This window comes from Solanum dulcamara, chromosome 4, assembly GCF_947179165.1.
Source record: "Solanum dulcamara chromosome 4, daSolDulc1.2, whole genome shotgun sequence".
Classification (NCBI taxonomy): Eukaryota; Viridiplantae; Streptophyta; class Magnoliopsida; order Solanales; family Solanaceae; genus Solanum; species Solanum dulcamara.
In genome coordinates, this window is record NC_077240.1 from 25,336,830 (window position 1) to 25,349,676 (window position 12,847).

The 12,847-nt window shown below is 37.5% G+C and overlaps 1 protein-coding gene across 1 annotated transcript; it reads left to right on the forward strand.

The window, feature by feature from the left end:
- The first annotated feature begins 729 nt into the window (after positions 1–729).
- On the forward strand, positions 730–8,409 carry LOC129887091 (SWR1-complex protein 4). Its single transcript, XM_055962047.1, has 17 exons — positions 730–1,010; positions 1,097–1,186; positions 2,128–2,193; positions 2,279–2,338; positions 2,415–2,471; positions 2,950–3,079; positions 3,202–3,269; positions 3,448–3,540; positions 3,714–3,761; positions 3,885–4,052; positions 4,431–4,541; positions 5,003–5,098; positions 7,154–7,228; positions 7,381–7,441; positions 7,569–7,603; positions 7,689–7,777; positions 7,931–8,409. Exons 1-16 carry the CDS (start codon positions 897–899, stop codon positions 7,767–7,769), a joined length of 1,353 nt encoding a protein of 450 aa, XP_055818022.1. The 5' UTR covers positions 730–896; the 3' UTR covers positions 7,770–7,777; positions 7,931–8,409.
- The last annotated feature ends 4,438 nt before the right edge of the window (positions 8,410–12,847 follow it).

Genomic DNA, 12,847 nt, shown 5'->3' on the forward strand with positions numbered 1-12,847 from the left:
AAGTCAAAATCAAAAGTTTGAAATATTCAAATCGAACTTAAAAAATTCAATCCAAAATTATTTGAATTGTAACTTCTTAAATCCAAAAACTGAAAATCCAATAGAAATTTATACGGGAAACTTACATAGATATACCATATTAAGAAAATATTTATCATTTATAACAATAATATTTTATTTTATTGGACACTTATAATACAATTTATAATACATATTACAGAAAATAATTTATAAAACACATATAATGCAAGTTCTATTCATGGATAATAGATTTATCACATACTTTAATACACTTATAATACACCGATCAAATTTTTTACTAAACAAACATAATATATTTTAAAACACTTATAATACATTCATATTGCATGCATAATTCTCTTTTAATACATAACATATTTATCATAGTATTGTTATGTATTGATATAGATGATAATGAATAAAAAAATATTGCTAAAATCAGTAATTATTTATTAAAAAGTACTCACCCAAATAATTTTTCAATTTTTATATTTTATCCGGATGGTCCGAACGCCGTCCCCTATGTAGGCCTTAATTTGTTGTGTGGCATAAACTTTCCTTTCAACAAACGGGCCGTTGGCTCATGCCCAATCCTGGTTGGAACAGGTGAAGGCCCAATTAATTGGGCCTGGTCCAGTTCTTCGACCGACCCGACTACTTGTCCTATCCTCGCCAAAAAAGCAAATCCGTTCTTCAATTTCGCGCTCAAAAAGGGGAAGGGATCGTTGTGAATTCATAATCCCATTCACTTGTAAACTAATTTTCTGTTTCGCTCTCCAATTCTTCAAGTTTCTTACTAATTTATCAGATTGTGCTTTGATATTAGTAGTACACACACAGAGAGCAAACCCTAATTTTGCAGAAAAAATTTCCATATGGATGCGAAGGATATCTTAGGATTGCCCAAAAATGGACCGTTGATGTCCCAAGAAAAAAAGGCGAGGCCTCAGAAAGAATCTCAAAGGAAACCTGATGGCATTTCGCGAGAAGTAAGTTTGTTATTCCTCTCCTTTTCCTCATTATACCCTGCATTGTATTCTCGAGAATTGCTGATTTCCTTTTTTGGGGTTTCCAGGTTTATGCACTTACAGGTGGTATTGCACCTCTAATGCCTGCTCTTGATATCAATCAATTAAAACGGAGAGCTCTTTCAGAGTCCGAAAAGGTTACTTTGCTTAATTATGTGTTTTTTTAAGCTAATACTTTTGCTGTTGGTTAGAATTGTAAGTTGTAGCTCCAGCATTGTAAAATAGTCAAATGCTATAAGAAATGCTCTGAATGCTGAACCTGAATAGAGCTGGATCAGTACAAGAGTTGCTCACCTTAAGTAATTTGGGATTGAGACTGAATTGGTTGATTGTAAATGCTAGGTGGAGATGAGATTGAGGTATCGGAATTTGCATAAAAATAACCAGAAATCCATGATTGTTGGATTGACAATACCTTTGCTTTTTCCTACCCACATTTTTTTAAGCATTTGGTTTTTGCTTCGACAATATCTCCAAGTAATTCTCATAGCTGGTGTCATAAAAAAACTCATTGTACCTGTGATACTCCATTTTCTTTTGTTTCGGAGTGGTTGAGTCATTACATGATTGTTGTCATCCATGGAGCTTTGTCTCGTGAACTTCTTCTTTTCTCTCTGTTGAAATTCCTTGCTAATGTTTTATGGTATGAACTCTGAGTAGCATGAAAGTAGCTACAAACTCTAGAATATTTTGATAAAACTATGTTAAAGGAAGAATAGGAGAAAGTTCGACCAAAATGAAAAGCAAATTCATTCATTAAAACATCACTTGAATTTTTCTCCTCCGCATATATAGCATAGCAGTAGAGCTTCCTATCTTCTCTCCAGAATGGACTAGCGACATGACAATGAGCAATCCATCATAATTTCTAACTTGTTATAATTGCTTTTGGAATTAAGTTGATGTGCAGTTCCAGCCAATTGCAAATCCTCACAACTTATTCACAATAGTAGGTCATCTGGATATCTTCTTTGTTTGATACCTTAACAATTTTTTTGTTTCACTAGTGGATGTTTCTTAATGGTGCTTCTTCTTGATGTTAAGAGAAGCTAATAAATTCTTCTGATTTGCTTTTCAGATTACGTGGCAATGGCTTCCTTTCACAAGTTCTGCTAGAAAAGATAGCTTACAGCTTTATCATTGGGTATGTGTCCCTACATCTAGAATCTGCTTAAAGTAGCTGACAAAACATTCACTCATGAAACTCATTTGGCTTCGATAAATCCCAGGTCAGAGTTGTTAATGGTGTTCCGCCTACAGGTGACTATTCGTTTGCCAAGTATAATAAGGTATATCAAGGATTCTTCTTGTTCCTAAGGGTTCTTCTATATATGGTGTTAAGTCTTCTGTGTCTGATGGCTGCAGTCAGTGGATGTGATCGAGTACACTGATGAGGAGTATGAGAAGTTCTTGTCCAATCCTGTAAGTATCAAAATAGTATCCAAAGTTAGATGCATTATCTGCTTGGAAAGAGGCAATATCAAGAATCATCAGCTTTATCTTTTCTTTGAGTGAACTTTAAACTCTAATAGAATCTTGTAATAAACCCTCACTAATGACTCTGCATATTCTGTAATTTTTTATTGAATGACTGTTAATATCATGCTATGTAATTACCAAATTGCGGCATTTATTTTGTAGTTTTTGCAGAAATCTTTTCAATTGCTTGATGTGATATGAAGTATCTTGCCACCGTATTCATATTTTATCTTTGTTGATATCCTTCAGCAACTTACTAATAATCATTTTTATCTTTGTTGAGAACTGGTCTTGGATTGTGCTTGTAATTTCCATGCATTCTCCCTTGTCAGGACTGATGCTTATGTCATTGGAAGGAATTAGTTAGTCTCTTCAATTCCTTATATATTTGTGAACTCACTTACTTATGCTCAAATGTTAGTCATGGACCAAGGAAGAGACGGATCAATTATTTGATCTGTGCAAGAGATTTGATCTCCGTTTCGTTATCATAGCTGATAGGTTCCCTTCAAATCGTACAGTTGAGGAACTGAAGGACCGCTATTATAGTGGTATTCTACAATTCTCGTTGTTTATCAATTGCTTAAACTAATTTGTCTTTTACGCTTTATTTGTATTATAACTCCAAATATATTTTTATTTTCATGATGGTTTTGGACCTTGTCATATGTAGTATCTCGTGCTATTACAATTGCTAGGGCTCCATCTCCTGCCGATGTTGCTGGACATCCCCTTGTTAAGGTCAGTTAACAGTTGTGGTTTTCTCAACTGAAGACTATTTTTCTTTCTGATTTACTTTGGAGCAATACCACCTCCTTACCCCGCTTTCCTCTCCATGTTTATGTCTTCTAACTGGTGGTTTGTTCTATAAATTTCAGTTTCTTGTGGTATTTCTAACTTTTTTCTTACAATACTATAGGAGCCTTACAATGTCTCTCAAGAGATCGAGCGAAAACGTGCACTGTCTATGGTGCTCTCACAAACAAAGCTGCAGGAGCGTAGGGATGCTGAGGTTTGTGCATACTGTTACTTATTATCCTAGTTGCCCTTTCCAATGAATGCCCTCCTTGATGAAATTTAGGCATCATCCCATGTTTAACTGGAGCCTCTTGATAACCCATGTGCATAATTATATGTTTTTGTTTTGTTCTTTCTAAATCAGTAACCTGCCCTTCGAACTCTTAGGTTCTTGCTGAAGCAAAAAGAATATCCGAGTCACGAAAAGCTGCTAAGGTAAGAGTTCTAGGGCTCCTTTTACCCGGAACATTCTTCCAGGGAAGATATAGTTGTTGGTTGCCCGTCACCCTGTTTATTATTTTGAAAACCAGCGCTAACCAGGTTATTGCATGTTCTCAGGCCGCTGAAAAGACAGAACTTCCCAATGTGTCAGATGCTGCTCCTGAAGGCACTGAAAAGGCTGCTGGTATTGATGTAATATCGACCTCCCCAAATGCTCAATTACCCTCTGGGATTGCTGTACCTCCAGTATCAGAGACTGCTTCCACTTTGGCTTCTCTTCGCATGGTATGCTTGAGAATAAGATTTCTACTACCACTTTCTGTGATTCTGTCCTGCTTATAGTAAAAACCTTCGAAGTTCCTTTAACTTGGACGATCCAGTCAAACTTTCTTTGATTTTCATAGGTCGTGTGTACATTATATTGTTAGGATTTTGTTGTAGTTTGCAGTGTATGTAATCTTTTGTTATAGTCTATAGAATGTCAAAGTGGAGATGTTTCATGTGAGGTGACTAGGATCTTAGACACCTGCAGGGAGCTATTTTAAGTAAGTATTGGGTCCATTTCTTTAGAAGGCCCACTAATTTTGTGGAGAAAGTAAAAGTACTTAAAATCATATCCGCATAATATTAAATATCAATCTACTCACTAACTGAAACGTTCAGCTGCGCGTGTACTTGAGAACATATGGACTGGAGCAAATGGTGCAAGCTGCGAGCTCTTCAGCTGGACTTCGGACAATCAAACGGGTTGAACAAACTTTACAAGACCTAGGGGTTTGTTTCTTCTCTATAATACATTTGTTTTGTTGTATATGTCCTTTGGAACCACTGTGGCATTTATCCTGGCCCAGATTTTTAACTCATCATCAGAGGTGCAATCTCAGTTATCTAATGATCAGGACTTGTGCTGTTGGGGTGCCATTTTACATGTTGATCAAGTTCTATTACATCTTGAAATCTCAGTTATCTAATTATCCAGACTTGTGCTGGTGGGGTGCCATTTTACATGTGGACCAAGTTCTATTACATCGTGAAATCTCAGTTATCTAATTATCCAGACATGCTGTCAAATTACCATTATACGTGTGGCACAAGTTCTACATCTTCTCCCACCAATTTTGCTGTTCCTTGGCATCTATCTTTTCTTTCTTGTCCCTCCTGGTTTAACTGTCTTATAGAATGATAAATATTTCCACTAATTTGACTGGAATGAATATGTTTTTTTTCATCTGTAGGTTAATCTGAAGCCAAAGGTCCCAACAAAACTTGTCTGTGCGGAGCATCTTGAATTGAGGAAAGAGATATTAACCCTGTTAAATCTTCAAAAGCAGGTTTGGCATTTTATTTTATTAGTGTATGCTTTCAACAATTTTCTTGATCATGAGTTTGGTTAAGCTTTAGACTAAGAACATTTTGAGATTGCATTTTTAGGACTGTTTGAATATAATAAAAAAGAATGTCCTTTTTGTGTTGCCCTATGTTTTGTTCATAATGAAGCATCACTAGTTAAATATCATTGTCTAGCGTAGGCAAATCCCGGAGTTGTGGGCTCAAGTGAAGAGTGTCTGGGTCTTAGAATTCTGGGTGCTCACACAGAATAGTTAGCTGCATATATCAAATGATTAACAACAACACGCCTCAATCCCAATTAAGTTGAGATTGACTATATGAATCCTCATTTTCATTCAAGCTCAATTCATATTATCATCATACAAAATAAAATTAATGTGAAAAATAAGTTAAATATATTATAATAATAATAGTAATAATAATAATAACAACAACAACAACAACAACAACAATAGTAATAATAATAGTAATAGAAATTCTCTAACAAGTCTAAAACCTATGCTCGACTTGTTATCAAATGATTACTTAGCAGTAATTGGAAACCATTCAGTTTCAATTAATTAGCTGGCAAAGAAGTAAACTATCTAGGACAAAGAAACACAAGCATATGTCAACAACAACAACATCCCCAGCATAGTCTCACAAAATGGGGTCTGGGAAGACCTTACCCCTACGTCAGGGGTAGAGAGGTGGTTTCAGATAGACCCTCAGCTCAAGGAAAACTAATCCAAAGTATTCCAGAAAAAGAAGTAATAAAAGTAAAAGAAGCAACAAATAATAACAAAAACAAAATTACAACGAAATAATACAATAATCGAGGTACAAGGAATTAACAAATAGTAACCAAAATCATAGGGCAAGACACTACAAGAGCAATAAGACTACTAATATGAACGGACAACAAGACAATACACTGCCACCTACTACTCTAATATGTGACCTCTACACCCTCCTATCTAAGGTCATGTCCTGGTTAGTTGAAACTGCGGCATGTCCTATCTAACACTTATCTCCAATACTTCTTTAGTCTACCTCTATCTCTCCTGAAGTCATGCATAGCCAACCTCTCACACCTCCGCACTAGGGTATCTGTGCATCTACTCTTTCACATGACCGAACTATCTCAGCCTTTCTTCTCGCATCTTGTCTTCCACTGAAGCTACTCCTACGTTGTCCCAGATATCCTCATTCCTAATCTTATCTCTTCTAGTATGCCCACACATCCATCACAACATCGTCGTTTCCACAACTTCCAGCTTCTGAATGTGAAGGTTCTTGATTGGTCAACACTCCGCCCCATTCATCATAGCTGATCTAACTACCACTTTCTGGCTCTTTCATATCACACAAGACTTAAAATATGAGCCTCCACTTCATCTACCTTGCACTAATACGGTGAATAACATTCTCGTCAATTTTCCATCTTCATGGACAATAAACCCAAGATACTTGAAATTTCCTCTCTTTTGGATGATATGTGTATCAAGCCTCAATTCGACGTTAGCCTCATGCACTACGTGACTGAACTTATACTCCAAATACTCTGTCTTGGTTCTGCTCAACCTAAACTCTTTAGACTCTAGGGTCATGTCTCCAAACCTCCAACTTAGTATCAACTCTGCTGCGAATCTCTTCAATGAGAACTATGTCATCCCAAATAACCTACACGATGGCACCTCACCTTGAATTTTTCGTGTTAATGTATCCATCATCAAGGCAAAATAAAAATGGGATATTTGACAAGTATATGTCAGATATCCCAAAAAGAGTTTGAGGTTTATCTGACCAATTTGTCTCCTATGCTTTTGCAGTACATTATTTTCTGTCATTTCTGATTAGATAGACTCCCGTTTTCATTTCTCTCTCTCTCATTTTGGTTCAAAACCAGCTCCCTCTTTCTGTTTATGTATTGTTTTCATATGTGTTTGGAGATTCTTCAGTTGCAAGGTTAGATCTTCAAGGACGACAGTTTTCACTTCTTTCTTATCAGAAGAGGCCGATGACCCAATTTTGTTAATGCTTGTCTTGAAATATAGGTACAATACAAGGAGGCAGAAGGCTCATCTTATCGGGAAGGTTCATACTCAGAAACACCTGGTACACCTCCTAAGGTGAGAATGCTGCTTATAACTCTGTACCCAACCTCTTTCCTTTTTCTAAAAAACTACATTTGTTTTAAGTTTTTGGTGTTCCACGAGATAAATTAGATAAAGATATATCTTTTTGTTTGTGTGTAATGGAGTCGATATCTGCTTGTTGACAGCGTGCGCAACGTGCTACGGACCAAGATAGAACATTCATCCCCGATTCTACAAGTTTTGGAGGTAAGCAAATGACAGAAGTAATTGGGCTTTCTGTTAAAGGTGTACTCCATAATGGTCAAACTGCTCTCTCTGTTTCATTCAAACTCACACATCATCTTTTGGTGCCAATAATTTTCATGTTCTATAGGGGAAAGAGCTGGTAAAAGGGACCAGAAACGCAAGGTATGTGTCGTTGGTATTTTTAATGAATCTTCAAATTAATCCAAACAGTTCTAAGAGTCTACTATATGTTAATATGGGGATCCAGGGGCCTGGACGATTATCAGAAGTTCCATCTTCACCAGCACAGTCAAAACGTCCTCGCAAGTTAAAAACTTCAGATGGATGAATTGGAGGGTTAGTGCATTATTCATCTCAATGTCTGCCTTTATTTGGAGTAGTGCTTGAGAATCTAGCCATAGGATAGTACCAAATAGCTTAAATCTTTTGCTTGCTTAGTAGTAAATTTGCTCAATCTCATCTACACTCTTTCCTCTGTTGTGTGCTCAGGACTAAAGCTACAAGGAGCTGTATAATAAGCTGCTTGAATCAACTTCTTTGTCATGTATTCTGCGGCTTTTTGAATTTGCTCCAGCATGAAACATGATCCAGCCTTTCAAAGTTTCAAATGTGGCTGTCTCATTTGAGTGGCATAAAAAATGTGAGATGCCCATCTAATGCCTTTCTATGGAGATTGGGTCCTCTTTTGCGTCAGAGCACAGTCCACGCAGTCTGTATATACGTCTGTATCTTATAGTTGTGATTAGCATGATAGCCTCACCTTTCTCCCATGTCTCTTTGGCATGTCATTAATTATTGAGCCATGTTGGCTGTTTGTGTATTAACACATCAAAGTAGTTGTGCTGTAGTGGCGTTTAGATTGCTTACCAGGATGGACTGATATGAGTTGACACTGCATAGAAACTGAAACAGATAGTGTAGTGATTGCGAACCATAATAGATTTGGTGCTACTGCTTCTCTTTCTGGATTATCTTCTTAATCACTTCTCGCTGAGTTGTTGTGCGGGGTGTGTATGAACTAAATTGCCAGAAGAAAATAAATAAAAAGGAGGCTGATAAGAAGAAATATTGATGACTGAAATGTAGTGCATAATACATAGGTTTATGTTGGGTAGAATAAGTAGGCGATTGAACTTTAGAAAAATGTGATATTAGACAAACAAAAACGATGGAAGATATGCATTTAGCTTCTTTTTTTCTTTTTTTCTTTTTTAAAAAAAAGTAATTTTGTGATAATAAAAAATTCACTTAAGCTTGAAACTTACCTTCAAAAACAAATTTCAAACACCCTTAATGGTAAATATTACTGTACAGGCTTTGAGAATTTTTCACTTTTTTGCAAAAAAATTTCACTTTATTAAAAAAGTTGTAAACTATTTGTTAGAGCAAATTTGATTGTATGTTAGGTAAATTAGTCAAGATGGATGATTTTTTTAGTTTTGAAAAATTAGGAGTATAAATTATATTTAGATCTAAATAATCTTTGCAAAATAAAGTGATTTTTTTTCATACCCAAATGCCCACTTGACTTTGAGTTCTCAAATTGATAAGGTGCCTTTCCACCTAACGGTCCGAATCTAAAAATTACTAATATTTCAACAAATAACAATCTTAAAAAGCTATTTATTAATAAAGGGTACGCTGAAAACAAAGAATTATTTTAAATTTTTTTGACTAATTAAAGAGGATAAAAAATTTAACACACCCTAAATCTTCACTCTTTTTTACTTGTCAATTTAATTAGAAGATGATGCATGTAAAAATGTTTTCCAACCCATATCACTTGCCGCTGTTACAATCATTTGACGAATATCTTAAACAAAAAAAAAGGAGTAAAATGTTCATAAACTGGAAACGGATTTGAATTATACTAGTTATTACATATCATTAATCATGAAATAGCAGCAAAAAGAACAAACATCAAGGGTGACATTACATAGGTTTAGTAGGAAGAGTCTGAAATTGATTACGTATCTTCTTCATCTCTGCTTGAATATCCTTAAGCTTAGACTTTAAACTGTCAACTTCACGTTCCTTAGCCTCCTTCTTCGAAATAACGACGGATAGTTTATCCTTTAATTCTGCTATTTGTTTGTTGATCTCTTCATTCTCTCCCTCATCATTACCTTCTTTCTTCATCTCTCTTTCAACCTTTTCCTGCTTATTATCTTTCATAAATGTACAGTTGGATGATCTCGTACAACCTGCACATCAAATTCTCTTGGGTTTTATAAGGTGTGAATGGTTGTGACTTTTCCGATAAGTTGTGGCTTTTTCTAATAAGGCACAATAAGCACCTCTTCACACCTGGTGACGATAAATAGAGGATTTCTTCTCATTTTTCAACCACAAATATTCTGATTTTCTACTCTTCTTCGAAGTTCTTGCACTTCAAATATTTATTTACTGGTGAGCAGAGTTTGTGATACCACTACGTACACTGGTGAGGATATATATATCTGATCCAGATTACATGTAGAATTACTTTTTTCATCGGACGAGAATAAGAGACGTAGATATTAACATTTTATGGCAGACCTACCATGAAACTATCAGTTGACGACTAGCACACGGACCAGAGTTCCATTAGCCATTGCAATATCATTATTTCCATATTTCCTGGCCCTTTGATGAAGTAATCTGCCATCAATAAGAAAGTTATGATGTTTTATGAGCACACCTAAAGAAGAGCCTACTCTCTAATTGCACCAGTGCATATGGTTTCAATTCCTTGGCTAATGCTTTTGCTAATTTGTATGATCAGTTATATATCAAAATTTCCCATCAGTGGTATGTTTGGTTCTCTAACCATGACATAAATGAAGTAATGCCAGACTTCCATTTACGCCTCATTTTCCACAAGACCGAAGAGTGATGAGCTTTTCAACGTTGTTTGTACATATTTGAGTTCAACACCATTAGTAAGGAGGTTACCTGAATTAAATTAAGTGAGATTCACTCTCCTCCATAATAGTCGTTTTTATCCGCCGTTAAAATTAATGTTAGTGATCAATTTTAGAAACCACATGAAGACTGTCTACTTATAAATAGTAAGATTGATGATCTAAATTCTGGTACAACAACAACGACAAACCCAGTGTAGTTCCACCATGTGAGGTCTGAGGAGGGTAGAGTGTACGCAGACCTAACCCCACCTTAAAGGTAGGACAGCTGTTTCCGAAAGACCCTCGGCTTAAGAGAGAAGAACAAGGGAGGAGAAACAAGGAAAACAAGACATAGGTCAGTAAAGCCAGGCATATAGCAAACAATATAAAGATGTGAATAATGAGAGCGATAAAGCGATAAAGTCAGGGTAGAAAAGATCGGGGATAAAGAAGCATTAACTACTATAGATAAAATAGGATACCCAAAGTAAAACTAGGCCAACTAATATCAACAGTAATCCCATGCAAAATCATATGTTAAAACAAATGAGCGCGACTACGACTACTATGGAGAACAGATAGGCCACCTAGCCCACTATCTTAGTCTGAGTCCTCCATAGCCTCCTATCTAAGGTCATGTCCTCGGTGAGCTACAACTGTGCCATATCATGTCTAATCACCTCTTCCCAATATTTCTTCGGCCTCCCTTTGCCCCTCCTGAAACCGTCCATAGCCAACCTCTCGCACCTCCGCACTGGAGCATCTGTGTCTCTCCTCTTCACATGCCCAAACCATCTCAGTCTCGCTTCCCGCATCTTGTCCTCCACCGATGCCACTCCCACCTTGTCTCGGATATCTTCATTCCTAATTCTATCCATCCTAGTGTGCCCACACATCCACCGCAACATTCGCATTTCCGCGACTCTCATCTTCTGAACATGAAGTTTCTTGATTGGCCAACACTCCACCCCGTACAATAGGGTCGGTCTAACCACCACTTTGTAGAACTTGCCTTTGAGTTTTTGTGGCACTTTCTTGTCACACAGCACTCCGGAGGAGAGCCTCCATTTCATCCACCCTGCACCGATGCGGTGTGAAACATCTTCGTCGATATCCCCATCTTCCTGTATGATAGACCCAAGGTACTTGAAGCTTCTTTTCTTTTGAATGGCCTGGGTACCAAGCCTCACTTCCCCATCAGCCTCACGCGGCAGGCCACTGAAACTGCACTCCAAGTATTCCGTCTTGGTCCTACTCAATTTAAATCCTTTAGACTCCAACGTTTGTCTCCAGCCCTCCAGCTTGTCGTTAACTCCGTTGTGAGTCTCGTCAATCAGGACTATGTCATCCGCGAACAACATACACCAAGGCACCTCACCTTGTATTTGTCTTGTCAATTGATCCATCACCAAGGCGAATAGAAATGGGCTAAGAGTCGATCTGTGGTGCAACCCCATCATAACAGGAAAGTGCTCTGAGTCCCCCCCTACCGTCCTTACCCTGGTCTTAGCTCCATCATACATGTCTTTAATCGCTCTAATGTATGCCACAGGTAAACATTTCGCCTCCAAGCATCTCCATAGGACCTCCCTTGGAACTTTGTCATAGGCCTTTTCTAGGTCAATGAATATCATGTGTAAGTCCCTTTTTCGCTCCCTATACTGCTCCACCAATCTCCTTAAGATATGAATGGCTTCTGTAGTCGAGCTCCCCAGCATGAATCCAAACTGGTTCTCTGAAATAGACACACTACTCCTCACCCTCATTTCTATCACCCTTTCCCACACTTTCATAGTGTGACTTAGCAGCTTAATACCTCTATAGTTGTTGCAGCTTTGAATGTCTCCCTTGTTCTTGTACACGGGAATGATTGTACTCCACCTCCATTCTTCCGGCATCTTCGATGTCCTTAAAATGACATTAAACAGCGCAGTCAGCCACTCCAATCCTACCCTACCTGCATTCTTCCAAAATTCCCCAGGGATCTCGTCAGGTCCGGTCGCTTTTCCCCTGCTTATCCTACGAACAGCTCCCTTAACCTCCTCAACCTTTATTCTCCTACAATACCCAAAGTTGCGATGCCTATCCAAGTGCTCCAAGTCTCCCAACACAAAGTCTCTTTCCCCTCCTTCGTTCAAGAGTTCGTGAAAGTATGACTGTCATCTCTGTCTAATGCGGGATTCCTGTACCAGTACTTGACCATCCTCGTCCTTGATGTACTTCACTTGATCCAAGTCGCGTGCCTTCCTCTCTCTCGCCTTGGTAGACATCATAAATTGTCTACCAAATCCAGTTAACCAGAGTTGCCAATGTTAAGAAGTTTAATGTATAAAGGAAGAAAAGGAGGGAAACTCTGAGAAAAAGGATTCAATTGTTTTTTAATCATGAATAGTTTTGCTTTTCTTAAACTAGTCAGAGAATCTGATGCTGTAGCTGATTGTGCCTCTTATTTTTTTATGCTCTTGTTAGTCTATGTCACACCAACCTGCATTATAGTTTCTCCTCTAAAATGGAGGAGGAC

What these genes read in the sequence shown, in the direction of transcription:
- LOC129887091 (XM_055962047.1), top strand. Translation starts at nt 897, where the DNA reads ATGGATGCGAAGGATATCTTAGGATTGCCCAAAAATGGACCGTTGATG. An exon ending in TGTTAAATCTTCAAAAGCAG is followed by an intron (nt 5,099 to 7,153) that starts GTTTGGCATTTT and finishes CTTGAAATATAG; the next exon opens with GTACAATACAAGGAGGCAGA. An exon ending in AAAGGGACCAGAAACGCAAG is followed by an intron (nt 7,604 to 7,688) that starts GTATGTGTCGTT and finishes ATGGGGATCCAG; the next exon opens with GGGCCTGGACGATTATCAGA.